General features: G+C 50.5%; 1 protein-coding gene across 5 annotated transcripts in view; it reads right to left on the bottom strand.

Annotated features, from left to right (window-relative positions):
* LOC142251646 (uncharacterized) overlaps positions 1-14,946 on the bottom strand; it is a 204,319-nt gene that overhangs the window by 33,288 nt on the left and 156,085 nt on the right. For 4 of the 5 annotated variants that reach the window (XM_075324636.1, XM_075324641.1, XM_075324639.1 and 1 more), the window contains 7 exons: positions 11,306-11,359; positions 10,843-10,950; positions 10,705-10,758; positions 10,517-10,624; positions 10,344-10,397; positions 4,134-4,214; positions 3,920-3,973 (listed from right to left, as the gene is read on the bottom strand). In XM_075324636.1, the coding sequence (XP_075180751.1) occupies positions 3,920-3,973; positions 4,134-4,214; positions 10,344-10,397; positions 10,517-10,624; positions 10,705-10,758; positions 10,843-10,950; positions 11,306-11,359 (513 nt within the window). The remainder of the gene's footprint in view (positions 1-3,919; positions 3,974-4,133; positions 4,215-10,343; positions 10,398-10,516; positions 10,625-10,704; positions 10,759-10,842; positions 10,951-11,305; positions 11,360-14,946) is intronic. The other variant, XM_075324638.1, reaches the window with a different exon arrangement.

The raw sequence follows: 14,946 nt of genomic DNA, 5'->3' as shown, positions 1-14,946 counted from the left end.
CTCTGGACATTTTCACAGGTGGCTCTCTCTGGGCCACCACTAGCAGAAACCCTACCCAATGGGGGTTATTGGAACCTGCTGGTAAAACAGCCTCACATGCGGTATAGACAGCATAGAAGCCTGTGCCTTGGCACCCTTGCTTTTTGCGGACGACATGCTGTTGTCTCCTCAGAGCAATCTAGAGGTATATAGCCAAGAAGCGACCGTACAGTGCAAATATAGGTACAAGCATAAAGTACACAAAACACTGTGGCACTAGTGGGGTCAGCACCAAGGTGCTGCTTACCGCCCGCTTAAGCGGGTGTGTGGTCGCCAGAATCCCTTGACTGGGTTTCCCAGAGCCTGTGTCCGTTCTCCAGCTTAGACTGCATGCAGGAATGGCTGCCGGCGTCCTGTGAAGAGGGGCGGGCCGTGGGCGTGCCCCAGACCAAGTGCGGGAAGCTGGCGTCCCACTGTGCCCAGTGAGAGGGCTGGAGTATGTAAATAAGACTCCAGCCCTCGGCGCTGACCATTGTACAGCGTCTCGCCCCTTCCCTGACTGGCAGGGCTGGGGGCGGGAAGGAACGAAAGTAGGCCGCAAAAGCCGGGGACTCGATTTATAAGCGCTGCCGTCGTAAAAGCACGGTCAGCGCGGAAGTCCCCGGCGCACCACAAGTCTCAGCCGCGCCGCAGCTCTAGCAGCGGCCGGCGCGGCAGTTTCACACACATTAACTCACTCAGCTAAGCTGCAGTGAGTATAGCCCACGTCCTGTGAAGAGGGGCGGGCCGTGGGCGTGCCCCAGACAAAGAGCGGGAAGCTGCAGCATCCCCTGTGCCCAGTGAGAGGGCTGGAGTATGTAAATAAGACTCCAGCCGTCGGCGCTGACCATTGTACAGCGTCTCGCCCCTTCCCTGACTGGCAGGCCCGGGGGCGGGAAGGAAACGAAAGTAGGCCGCAAAAGCCGGGGACTCGAGTTATAAGCGCTGCCGTCGTAAAAGCACGGTCAGCGCGGAAGTCCCCGGCGCACCACAAGTCTCAGCCGCGCCGCTTCTCTAGCAGCGGCCGGCGCGGCAGTTTCCCACACATTAACTCACTCAGCTAAGCTGCAGTGAGTATAGCCCCAAGCGCGCAGCGCTGTTGTCCCCGGCGCACTAACACACCCAGCATGCTGGTGTGTGTGTGCGTGGTCTGTACGGGGACACAGAGTACCTTAACGTTGCAGGGCCTTGTCCCTGACGATACTCAGCTCCATTCCAGCAGGATCTCCGGGTCTGTGGATGGAGCCCGGCCTCAGAGCCTGGAGGCCGGTAAGATCCCACTTCACCCAGAGCCCTCCGGGGGATGGGGAAGGAAAGCAGCATGTGGGCTCCAGCCTCCGTACCCACAATGGGTACCTCAACCTTAACAAACACCGCCGACAGAAAGTGGGGTGAGAAGGGAGCATGCTGGGGGCCCTAGTATGGGCCCTCTTTTCTTCCATCCGACATAGTCAGCAGCTGCTGCTGACTAAACAGTGGAGCTATGCGTGGATGTCTGACCTCCTTCGCACAAAGCATAAAACTGAGAGCCCGTGATCCCACGGGGGGTGTATATGCAGAAGGGGAGGGGCCTTACACTTTTTAGTGTAATACTTTGTGTGGCCTCCGGAGGCAGTAGCTATACACCCAATCGTCTGGGTCTCCCAATGGAGCGCCGAAGAAATTAAAGGGAACCTGTCAGCCGTTTTCATGCAGCCAAAACACAGACAAGATGAAATTCACATATTGCGGAAAGCTAGGTTTTATTCTGAACGGTTGCAGAGAAAACATAGCTTGAAAAATGAGTACGAAAAAGGCTATAGAGAGTCTAGTGGGTGGCCACAGTGGCTTCTCTGCCCAATTCTGTTTTATTGATTTTCCTAGATTAGCAGTGTCATGTGATGTTCAGTTCCGGACTCATTAGATGTCACGGCGGCGTCGGGCTCTGTTCACACCGCAGAGCCTGACAACCTAATGTCTCCTAGTTGTTCAGCCAGAGCAGGGCATCGGCTGTTTCATGTGCTCTGTTCTTCAGTCCAGCAGGCGTTAATTCCAACTGACCTGGGGAACTATGCTAGGAGCTCAGGTTGCTAATTACTAACTGTGATGGTGTGATATTGTGGGTTGTGTATCATTTTATGTAGGTTCATATTTTAGGCATGTTGCTCTATCCATTCTATGTATTATTTGTCGTGTCTGCAGGTTAATAACCCCCTGCAGTGCTTCTGTCCCTAGGTGTAGGAGACGGGGCCTGGAATCCACCCAAACTCTCTGCTTACCTGGGGGATTATTTAGTCAGTCTGGAGAAGGACAAGAGACAAGCAGGAAGATTCATCCTCTGGGGGAGAAGCTGCGGCTCCCCAGAGAGACCAGGACATTTTTCACTTACTGGACTATTTTACCCTCTGTGTGGTGGATTATTTTAGGGACCTTCTGATTTGCTTGGAATAAAGGATCCTTGCATTGTTCATCCAGCTCTCGCTCTGTTGATTGTGTGGATATGGGAGAAGGACCCCGTGACACTAACCACAACAGTCTCCTTCCTATATAAGATTCTGGATCCTGCTACTCAGTGCTGATGATAAGTCCAGCTTGTTAAGTATAGAAATATGGCACTCCTTGTACGCTGGTGCTTGGATAGGATCCCACCCCGTATCAAAAATATAAAAAAATCCAGCACTCAAAGCAGCTTTTCCCTTTCTTCCAGGAATTTTCACACGTTGTACTAGAGCCTTTTTGTGTTATCTGATGAAGGTCAGAAGACCGAAACGTCATTGATAAAAATTGACACAAAATTGCGTTCTTGACAAAAAATAAAAAATAATTTAATTTCATGCTTTGAGTGCTGGATTTTTTGATATTTTTGATAACTCCAGCTTGTACAGCGTTTCCGGTCTTTTGTGGTGATCCAATACTGGTGATCTGTGGTGTGCTTATTGTGCGGTGTGGAAGTGTCCTGGTTGTCTGTTGACTCCCTTTTATGTTATTTTCCCCTGTGCACATATAGTCGCTCCTTTGTGTTTGATTGCCGTGTGTACAATTTTTGTTTTTTCCCCTGTCTGTGTTTAGTTGTGGGGTATGTGACTATGGTCTCAGCTCACCCCTTTGGTGGCAGAGGGGGAGGAGAGTTACATCAGGGCTTGAATAGGAGTTAAGCTGGGTTTACACACTGCAACATCTCAAACGACATCGCTGTAACGTCACCGGTTTTGTGACGCAATAGCGATGTTGTTTGCGATGTTGCAGTGTGTGAAACCTATCAGCGACCCGGCCCCTGCTGTGAAGTTGTAATTGTTACAAATCGTTTAGGACCATTCCTTGGTCCTTTGTTTCCCGCTGTGCAGCATGCATCGCTGGAAAGTTTCAGTGTGTGAAAGACTTTGCAGAGACTTTGTTAGCAACTTCCCTTTCAAAAGGCTGCTTATCAACGTCCCCAACAACCAGCTAGGTCGCTCTGCAGGTCCGGATCGCTGTTGCGTTGTTGGCCAGGTTTGACTGTTTGACAGCTCACCAGCGACTTAGCAGAGACTTAGGGAGGTCGCTGTTACGTCACAAAACCGGTGACGTTACAGCGATGTCCTTTGCGATGTTGCAGTGTGTAAACCCAGCTTTAGGATCATACTGGGGACTCAGACCTCACGGCCATCAAATGTACCTCTGAGATAAGAAACAGCGCAGGGTCCCAAATCTGGGTGTCCCTGTCCAGTCATTCCATCCCAACAACTGGATTAACTAGCAATTATTACACTGGTTCTTATTTGTCCTTCAAATTCCTAGGCATTTTTTCTAACTTCAGTAAATGCATAGTGAGCGCAGAGGTTATTTGAGTATCATTATTGTGTTGGAAATAAAAAATGAAAGGTCTTATATGCTCCTTTTAAAAAATAGAAACATACCAAAAGTGTAATGGAATTCTACCTACCATTCCTCCTTGTGTTCCAGGATAACCCGATATGCCTGGATGACCTAAATTGCCCTGCAGAGAAGAACCAGATAAATTATTGAGTGGTATTTTCACCTATTTGGTACAACTTCCAGGATGAGGTGGCTATGAAATGTTGAGTGCTGGAATTTTCCATAGATTGAAGGCCAATAATTTCCACGTTGGCATTAGAAGGTGTCTATAGGAATATTACCTTCATCCCTTGTGGTCCATCTTGTCCCAGACGTCCCATTTTTCCAGGGGGGCCCTGCAATGTATTAATTCCATGAATATACTGTATATAAAAGAAAAGAAGGGAATTTTGTTACTTACCGTAAATTCCTTTTCTTCTAGCTCTTATTGGGAGACCCAGACGATTGGGTATAGCTACTGCCCTCCGGAGGCCACACAAAGCACTACACTAAAAAGTGCAAGGCCCCTCCCCTTCTGGCTATACCCCCCCGTGGTATCACGGGTACTCCAGTTTTAGTGCCAAAGCAAGAAGGAGGAAGCCAATAACTGGTTTAAACAAATTAACTCCGAGAAACATCGGAGAACTGAAAAAACCGTTCAACATGAACAACATGTGTACCCGCAAACAACAAAAAAATCCCGAAGGACAACAGGGCGGGTGCTGGGTCTCCCAATAAGAGCTAGAAGAAAAGGAATTTACGGTAAGTAACAAAATTCCCTTCTTCTTCAGCGCTCTATTGGGAGACCCAGACGATTGGGACGTCCAAAAGCTGTCCCTGGGTGGGTAAAGAAATACCTCATGTTAGAGCTGCAAAAAAACAGCCCTCCCCTACGGGGATGTCACTGCCGCCTGCAGGACTCTTCTACCTAAGCTGGCATCCGCCGAAGCATAGGTATGCACCTGATAATGCTTGGTGAAAGTGTGCAGACTGGACCAGGTTGCTGCCTGGCACACCTGTTGAGCCGAAGCCTGGTGACGTAATGCCCAGGACGCACCCACGGCTCTGGTTGAGTGGGCTTTTAGCCCTGAAGGAACCGGAAGCCCCGCAGAGCGGTAGGCCTCTAGAATTGGTTCTTTGATCCATCGAGCCAGGGTGGCTTTAGAAGCCTGCAATCCCTTGCGCGGACCAGCGACAAGGACAAAAAGTGCATCGGAACGGCGTATGGGCGCCGTTCGGGAGATGTAGATTCTGAGTGCTCTCACCAGATCTAGCAAACGTAAGTCCTTTTCATACCGGTGAACCGGATGAGGGTAAAAGGAAGGCAAGGATATATCCTGATTAAAATGAAACGAGGATATGACCTTAGGGAGAAACTCCGGAATGGGGCGCAGCACTACCTTGTCCTGGTGGAACACCAGGAAAGGAGCCTTGGATGACAAAGCTGCCAGCTCAGACACTCGCCGAAGCGATGTGATCGCGACAAGAAACGCCACTTTCTGTGACAGTCGAGAAAAGGAAACGTCCTTTAGAGGCTCGAAGGGCGGCTTTTGCAGAGCCACAAGTACTCTGTTCAGATCCCATGGATCTAACGGCCGCTTGTACGTGGGGTACAATATGACAGACCCCCTGTAGGAACGTGCGCACCTTAGGAAGACGTGCTAGACGCTTCTGAAAAAACACAGACAGTGCCGAGACTTGCCCTTTAAGGGAACTGAGCGACAAGCCCTTTTCCAACCCCGATTGCAGGAAGGAAAGAAAGGTGGGCAATGCAAATGGCCAAGGGGATACTCTCTGTGCAGAGCACCAAGATAAGAAAATCTTCCACGTCCTGTGGTAGATCTTAGCAGACGTTGACTTCCTAGCCTGTCTCATTGTGGCTACGACTCCTTGAGATAATCCTGCAGACGCTAGGATCCAGGACTCAATGGCCACACAGTCAGGTTCAGGCCGCAGAATTCTGATGGAAAAACGGCCCTTGGGACAGTAAGTCTGGTCGGTCTGGCAGTGACCACGGTCGACCGACCGTGAGATGCCACAGATCCGGATACCACGATCTCCTCGGCCAGTCTGGGGCGACGAGTATGACGCGGCTGCAATCGGATCTGATCTTGCGTAACACTCTGGGCAAGAGTGCCAGAGGTGGGAAGACGTATGGGAGCCGGAACTGCGACCAATCTTGAACTAATGCGTCTGCCGCCAGAGCTCTTTGATCGCGCGACCTCGCCATGAATGCCGGGACCTTGTTGTTGTGCCGGGACGCCATTAGGTCGACGTCCGGCACTCCCCATCGGCGACAGATTTCCTGAAACACGTCCGGGTGAAGGGACCATTCCCCTGCGTCCATGCCCTGGCGACTGAGGAAGTCTGCTTCCCAGTTTTCTACGCCGGGGATGTGAACTGCGGATATGGTGGAGGCCGTGGCTTCCACCCACATCAGAATCCGCCGGACTTCCTGGAAGGCTTGCCGACTGCGTGTCCCTCCTTGGTGGTTGATGTATGCCACCGCTGTGGAGTTGTCCGACTGAATTCGGATCTGCCTTCCTTCCAGCCACTGCTGGAAGGCTAGTAGGGCAAGATACACTGCTCTGATTTCCAGAACATTGATCTGAAGGGTGGACTCCTGCGGAGTCCACGTCCCCTGAGCCCTGTGGTGGAGAAACACTGCTCCCCACCCTGACAGACTCGCATCTGTCGTGACCACTGCCCAGGATGGGGGCAGGAAGGATCTTCCCTGAGACAATGAGGTGGGAAGGAGCCACCATTGTAGAGAGTCCTTGGCCGTCTGGGAAAGAGAGACTTTCCTGTCCAGGGACGTTGGCTTCCCGTCCCATTGGCGGAGAATATCCCATTGAAGTGGGCGCAGATGAAACTGCGCAAAGGGAACTGCTTCCATGGCTGCCACCATCTTCCCGAGGAAGTGCATGAGGCGCCGTAAGGGGTGCGACTGGCCCTGAAGGAGGGATTGCACCCCTGTCTGTAGTGACCGCTGCTTGTTCAGCGGAAGCTTCACTCTCGCTGCTCGAGTATGGAACTCCATGCCAAGATACGTTAGTGACTGTGTCGGAGACAGATTCGACTTTGGAAAGTTGATGATCCATCCAAACGTCTGTAGAGTCTCCAGTGTAGCATGTAGACTGAGTTGGCATGCCTCTTGAGAGGGTGCCTTGACAAGTAGATCGTCTAGGTAAGGGATCACCGAGTGTCCCTGAGAGTGCAAGACTGCTACCACTGCCGCCATGACCTTGGTGAAAACCCGTGGGGCTGTCGCCAGACCGAATGGCAGAGCTACGAACTGAAGATGTTCGTTTCCTATCACAAAACGTAGAAAACGTTGATGTTCTGTAGCAATTGGCACGTGGAGATAAGCATCTTTGATGTCTATTGAGGCAAGGAAGTCTCCTTGAGACATTGAGGCCACGACAGAGCGGAGGGTTTCCATCCGGAACCGCCTGGCGTGCACATGTTTGTTGAGCAGCTTTAGATCCAGAACAGGACGGAACGAGCCGTCCTTTTTTGGAACCACAAAGAGATTGGAGTAAAACCCTCGCCCTTGTTCCTGAGGCGGTACAGGAACCACTACTCCTTCCGCTCTTAGGGAGTCCACCGCCTGCAGCAGGGCATCTGCTCGGTCTGGATGTGGGGAGGTTCTGAAGAACCGAGCTGGAGGACGAGAACTGAACTCGATTCTGTACCCGCGCGACAAAATGTCTGTCACCCACCGGTCTTTGACCTGTGACATCCAAATGACGGAAAAGCGGGAGAGCCTGCCCCCGACCGGAGATGCGGAGGGGGGGAGCTGGAAGTCATGAGGTGGCCGCTTTGGAAGCGGTTCCTCCATTTGCTTTCTTGGGGCGCGCGTGAGCCCGCCAGGAATCTGAGCTTCTTTGCGTCCTCTGAGTCCCTTTGGACGAGGAGAATTGTGTCTTGCCCGAACCTCGAAAGGACTGAAACCTCTGCTGCCACTTTTTCTGCTGAGGTTTGCTTGTTCTGGGCTGGGGTAAAGAAGAGTCTTTACCCTTGGACTGTTTAATGATGTCAGCCAATGGTTCGCCAAACAGTCTATCTCTAGATAAAGGCAGGCTGGTTAAACATTTTTTGGAACCAGCATCTGCTTTCCAGTCCTTTAACCACAAGGCTCTGCGCAAAACTACCGAATTGGCGGACGCCATTGAGGTGCGGCTGGTAGATTCTAGGACCGCATTGATAGCGTAAGACGCGAACGCGGACATCTGCGAGGTAAGGGACGCCACTTGCGGCACCGCTGGATGTAAGATAGCATCCACTTTTGCTAAACCAGCTGAAATAGCTTGGAGTGCCCATACGGCTGCGAATGCTGGAGCAAACGACGCGCCGATAGCTTCATAGACAGATTTTAACCAAAGGTCCATCTGTCTGTCATTGGCATCCTTAAGTGAAGCGCCATCCTCCACTGCAACTATGGATCTAGCTGCAAGTTTGGAAATCGGGGGGTCAACTTTTGGACACTGGGTCCAGCGCTTGACCACATCAGGGGGAAAAGGAAAACGTGTATCCTTAGAACGTTTAGAGAAACGCCTTTCTGGATGAGCGTCGTGTTTCTGGATTGACTCTCTGAAGTCAGAGTGATCCAAGAAAGCACTTAATTTACGCTTGGGATAGAGGAAACGAAACTTCTCCTGCTCTGCAGCTGCCTCCTCTGCTGAAGGGGCTGGGGGAGAAATATCTAACAGTCTATTGATGGCTGAGATAAGATCGTTACCATGGCGTCCCCATCCGGGGTATCCAGATTGAGAGGGGTTCCAGGATAAGACTCCTGATCACTCTCATCAGACGCATCACAGGGAGACTGATTGCGCTGAGACCCTGAGCAGTGTGATGACGTTGAGGGTCTTTCCCAGCGAGCTCGCTTAGGGTGGCTCGGGCTATCATCTGAGTCATAATACTCAGCCTGTGAAGCCGGGGACCCCCTTGCAGTCTGGATTAAATCCAACTGAGGGGGATTAGAGGACAGAGACCTCGCCGTGTCCATAGACTGAGCCCCAGGCATGGATTGCAAAGTTTCAAGGATTTTTGCCATAGTCACAGACATATTATCCGCAAAAACTGCAAAGTCTGTCCCTGACACCGGGGCAGGACTTACAGGCGTCTCAGCCTGGGTCACTATCTCTCCTGACTCCGGCTGGCGAAGCAGCACCGGATCTGAGCATTGCACACAATGGGGGTCCTTGGAGCCTGCTGGTAGAGCAGCCCCACATGCAGCACACGCAGTGTACACAGCCCTAGCCTTGGCAGCCTTGCGTTTTGCGGATGACATGTTGCTGCCTCCTCAGAGTGATCTGGGTATACAGCCAGGAAGCGACCTCACAGTGCAAGCAATAAGGAAATATATATATGTCCAGTGACACAGTACACTAATACACACTGAGGCACTAGAGGGGCCAGCTGAAAAGCCGCTTACCGCCCGCTTAAGAGCGGGTGTGTGATCTCCAAAGCCCCCTAGTCCAGGTCTCCCAGAGCCTTGCATCCTTCCTCCAGCCAGACATGCATGTAATGGCTGCCGGCGTCCTGAGAGAGGAGGGGGGGCGGGCCCTGGGCGTTCCTGGCTAAGCGCGGGAAGCCTGCTTCCCTCTGTGCCTAGTGAGAGGGCTGGAGCATGTAAATCAGGCTCCAGCCCTCGTCGCTGCCGTGAAACAGCGTCTCTCCCCTACCCTGATTGACAGGGTGGGGGCGGGAACGAATCGGAGCTGCCGGCGTCCTAGGCCGCAAAAGCCGGGGACTAGATTTATAAACGCCACCGCCGTAAAAGCGCGGTCGGCGTGTCCCCGGCGAACTAAAAGTCACAGCAGCGCCGCCGGTCCAGCGGGGGTCGGCGCTGCGTTCCCACATACAGAAAAAAGTCCCCCAGTTAAACTGTAGGAACACTAGCTCTAGCGTTACGGTCCCCGGCGCACTACAACACCCAGCCAGCCCGGAGTGTGTCTGTGCCTGCCGGGGACACAGAGTACCTGTATGATGCAGGGCCATGTCCCTGATGGTACTCCTGCTCGGCATCCACCAGGTTCTATGGGTCTGTGGATGGAGCCCGGCGTCAGAGCTTTGAGGCCGGCAGGATCCCACTTCCACAGAGCCCTACAAGGGGATGTGGAAGGAAAACAGCATGTGGGGCTCCAGCCTCTGTACCAGCAATAGGTACCTCAACCTTACAACACCATCAATGGGTGAGAAGGGAGCATGCTGGGGGCCCTATATGGGCCCTCTTTTCTTCCATCCGAAATAGTCAGCAGCTACTGCTGACTAAAATCTGTGGAGCTATGCGTGGATGTCTGACCTCCTTCGCACAAAGCTTGAAAACTGGAGTACCCGTGATACCACGGGGGGGTATAGCCAGAAGGGGAGGGGCCTTGCACTTTTTAGTGTAGTGCTTTGTGTGGCCTCCGGAGGGCAGTAGCTATACCCAATCGTCTGGGTCTCCCAATAGAGCGCTGAAGAAATTACTTATACATTGTTTTGCTTTTTTTTTTTGTTCCTACCATATCTCCAATAGGTCCATGAGGACCAGGTACTCCCATCAATCCTGGTTGACCCTGAAAAACAGCCTCAATCACATTAAACCTTATAATGATGACACCACTAGCGGTGTGAGTAAAGTAAATAAATAATTAGCTAAAAAAAGATGGTCACCGATGTACATGGTTATTCTCACCTGATGTCCAATCAGCCCCTTTTCACCCTTTGAGCCTCTAGCGCCTCGGTCTCCCATAATACCACTTGGTCCAGCATTTCCGCTACTGCCAAATGGTCCCAATTCTCCCTGACATAAGATAGAGAAAGGTAACAACCAAGAGTGGTGTAAATATTTTTCTATATAGAAGATACTGATTTTGGACAAACCTTTCCTCCGGAGAGGCCCGGATCTCCGCTATCTCCAATTTCCCCCACATCTCCCTATAAGGAGAAAATAATGAAGTCTTCAGAGAAAGTGTGTTCACGACTGCTGCGTCTTTGTTTTTTTGACCCTGTGAGTTATACCTCCTTCCCTGAGCCTCCTGGAGGACCCGGCAGACCTGGCTGACCTCGTTCTCCTGGTTCACCAAGAGATCCAACTGGTCCGAGGCTTCCTGGAAGACCCGTGTCACCCTATAAAACAGGAATAGGTTCAGGCATACTTGGGTCTTTGGGCCCCTTTGGACGGCTCAGTATTACATAGAAAATGATCCATATTACATTATGGTTAGCTTATTTATTTTACTTGCTTACATAGCTCCATCATAATTACAGACATCAGCTCACAATCCAAAATCCCTACCAATATGTCTTTGGAGTGTGTGAGAAAACCAAAATCCATGCAAGCACATAAACCCTTGTAGATGTTGTCTTTGGTGGGCTTTGAACCAAGGACTGCAGTGCTGCAAAGCAACCACTGAGCCCGTACATATGAATGTAATATGCTGACTTACAATCAACCCTTCCAAAATTAATTTCACATACTGACCTGATCTCCTTTCTTTCCAACAGGGCCCTCAGTTCCTGTAGAACCTGGTGCACCCTTGAGCACACAAGGATAGAAATAGACAGAAGAGAGATCAAAATGTAAGAAGCTTCGAAGAGGTTGAAGGTGCTGCACCACTTTTATCCATGCGCTTATTATTGAAACCCCAGTTCCTTTGTAGGCACATTACATGCATCTTCCCAGTCAGTAATACATTTCAGGCTTCTTTTAGATCCCACTAGTTGCTTATTTGCAAAGCCCAATGGCTACGTTCACCCAATGTGCCGTAAGAATTTCAGCACCAAATCTGCATCTTTTGGCAAGAAAAACATGGTTTTCTGCCAGGAGATGCAGGTTCGTAAACTGAGTTTACTGAGGTCACCTAGGGTCAGGTTTTACCTGCGGTCACAGGTGAAGGACCGTGGGAACCTCCAGCTGTGATCGCAATAACCTGAGTGACATCACCACTCATCACTGTGGTTATTTTCCGCCTGAAGCTCACAGCAGTCATGTTTTATGGCTGCCCTCCTGTCACTTCAGATGTAGCAGAGCTGGAATAATCAAGGGACATTGTATGGATTACATCGGACATGGGTGGTTTTGGGGGTTAATAAAGGGGTGAAAGAGGATGTTTTTTTTGTATTTTATTTCAAATAAAGGATTTTTTACGTGTTGTCTTTGTTTCTTTTCACTTACAGATTAGTAATGGGGGTCTTATAGACCCACCCCATTACTAATCTTGGGCTTAGTAGCAGCTGTGGGCTGCCATTAACCCCTTATTACCTTGATTGCCACTGCACCACGGCAATCAGGAAGAGCCGGGCAAAGTTCCGAGATTGTCACATCTAATGGATGTGACAATCCTGGGCGGCTGCAGGCTGCTGTTTTTAGGCTGGGGAGTCCCAATAAGCATGGGTCTCCTCAGCCTGAGAATACTAGTCCTCAGTTGTTGGCTTTATCATGGCTGAGTATCAAAATTGGGTGGGAACGCACACAATTTTTTAAATTATTTGTTGAAATAATTAAAAAAAACCACATACGGTTCCTCTTATTTTGATACATAGCCAAGATAATGCACACAGCTGGGGGCTACAGCCTGAAGCCGTATGCTTTATCTGTGCCATGTATCATAAAACGGGGGGACCCTACGCCAATTTTGTTTTGTTATTTATTTAGTTTTACACCACGATAGGGACACGAAGACAGGATTTGTGATTGGTTGCAGTCATACGCCGTCACACAGGCTGGGGGCGGATATGACTGCAACCAAACAGAGACACTAGTACTGCCAGTGGGCGGTGGAAGCAGTGCATATGGATGAGCGATAATGAGCAGCCCCGGAAGTAGAATGAGCAACCCGGAAGCAGTTACAGCCGCGCCGGAGACTCTGTAAGTATGAAGCGCTTGCTGGATAAACAAATAGCTGGGATGATTTAGGAAAGCCTGCACTCGCAGGGGATTGGACGCGATGGCCCTTGAGGTCACTTCCAACTCTACCATTCTATGATTCTATGATTCATTAGTATTTTCTTTATTTTTCCTTTATTTTTTTTTTTATTTCCCGAGTTTCCGGACCTGTATCATTACCTAGAGTTTCCTGAGAATTCCGGGCCTGGGTACGTTTGAAGCTGCGCGGATCTGGATTTTTACAGTCCAGGTCCACCCATCACCAGTTGTAATGATAGGTTGTAATTTTCATTAAGAATTTTTTCACGACTGCACTTCTTTATTTTGTCTCTGTTTAATTTGGAAACATTTAATGCACGTATGCCCAGGAAAGCTGCTCTAAACTAATAATTTTACATGCTCACGCCGCCCCTGCATATGGACGCTTGTGTTGTCTGCAATGTGCCGCAGCTACGCAAAGCATAATTTGTTTTAGGAATCGAAAATATTAAATCGGATAAAAAAAATAGATAAATGGAAAGTGCTGTATAAGAAGGGAATTTTGTTTACTTACCGTAAATTCCTTTTCTTCTAGCTCCAATTGGGAGACCCAGACAATTGGGTGTATAGCTATGCCTCCGGAGGCCACACAAAGTATTACACTAAAAGTGTAAAGCCCCTCCCCTTCTGCCTATACACCCCCCGTGCTCACGGGCTCCTCAGTTTTGGTGCAAAAGCAAGAAGGAGGGAAAAATTATAATTGGTTTAAAGTAAATTCAATCCGAAGGAATATCGGAGAACTGAAACCATTCAACATGAACAACATGTGTACACAAAAAACAGGGGCGGGTGCTGGGTCTCCCAATTGGAGCTAGAAGAAAAGGAATTTACGGTAAGTAAACAAAATTCCCTTCTTCTTTGTCGCTCCATTGGGAGACCCAGACAATTGGGACGTCCAAAAGCAGTCCCTGGGTGGGTAAATAATACCTCATAATAGAGCCGCAACCGGCTCCGTCCTACAGGTGGGCAACCGCCGCCTGAAGGACTCGCCTACCTAGGCTGGCATCTGCCGAAGCATAGGTATGCACCTGATAGTGTTTCGTGAAAGTGTGCAGGCTCGACCAGGTAGCCGCCTGACACACCTGCTGAGCCGTAGCCTGGTGCCGCAAAGCCCAGGACGCTCCCACGGCCCTGGTAGAATGGGCCTTCAGCCCTGAGGGAACCGGAAGCCCGGAGGAACGATAAGCCTCGAGAATTGGTTCCTTGATCCACCGAGCCAGGGTTGATTTGGAAGCTTGTGTCCCTTTACGCTGGCCAGCGACAAGGACAAAGAGTGCATCCGAGCGGCGCAGGGGCGCCGTACGAGAAATGTAGAATCTGAGTGCTCTCACCAGATCTAACAAGTGCAAATCCTTTTCACATTGGTGAACTGGATGAGGACAAAAAGAGGGTAAGGAGATATCCTGATTGAGATGAAAGGGGGATACCACCTTAGGGAGAAAGTCCGGAACCGGACGCAGAACCACCTTGTCCTGGTGAAACACCAGGAAGGGGGCTTTGCATGACAGCGCTGCTAGCTCAGACACTCTCCGAAGCGAAGTGACTGCTACTAGGAAAACCACCTTCTGCGAAAGGCGTGAGAGAGAAATATCCCTCATTGGCTCGAACGGTGGTTTCTAAAGAACCATCAGTACCCTGTTCAGATCCCAGGGTTCTAACGGACGCTTGTAAGGAGGTACGATGTGACAAACCCCCTGCAGGAACGTGCGTACCTGTGGAAGTCTGGCTAGGCGCTTCTGAAAAAAGACAGAGAGCGCTGAGACTTGTCCTTTAAGGGAGCCTAGTGACAAACCCTTTTCTAATCCGGATTGAAGGAAGGACAGAAAAGTGGGCAAGGTAAACGGCCAGGGAGAAACACCCTGAGCAGAGCACCACGACAGGAATATTTTCCACGTCCTGTGGTAGATCTTGGCAGACGTTGGTTTCCTAGCCTGTCTCATGGTGGCAATGACCTCTTGAGATAATCCTGAAGACGCTAGGATCCAGGACTCAATGGCCACACAGTCAGGTTCAGGGCCGCAGAATTCAGATGGAAAAACGGCCCTTGAGACAGCAAGTCTGGTCGGTCTGGTAGTGCCCACGGTTGGCCGACCGTGAGATGCCACAGATCCGGGTACCACGACCTCCTCGGCCAGTCTGGAGCGACGAGGATGGCGCGGCGGCAGTCGGCCCTGATCTTGCGTAACACTCTGGGCAAC

Source organism: Anomaloglossus baeobatrachus, chromosome 9, assembly GCF_048569485.1.
Source record: "Anomaloglossus baeobatrachus isolate aAnoBae1 chromosome 9, aAnoBae1.hap1, whole genome shotgun sequence".
Lineage (NCBI taxonomy): Eukaryota > Metazoa > Chordata > Amphibia > Anura > Aromobatidae > Anomaloglossus > Anomaloglossus baeobatrachus.
The sequence above is the reverse complement of the archived record's forward strand: the minus strand, read 5'-3'. Positions and strand labels throughout refer to the sequence as shown.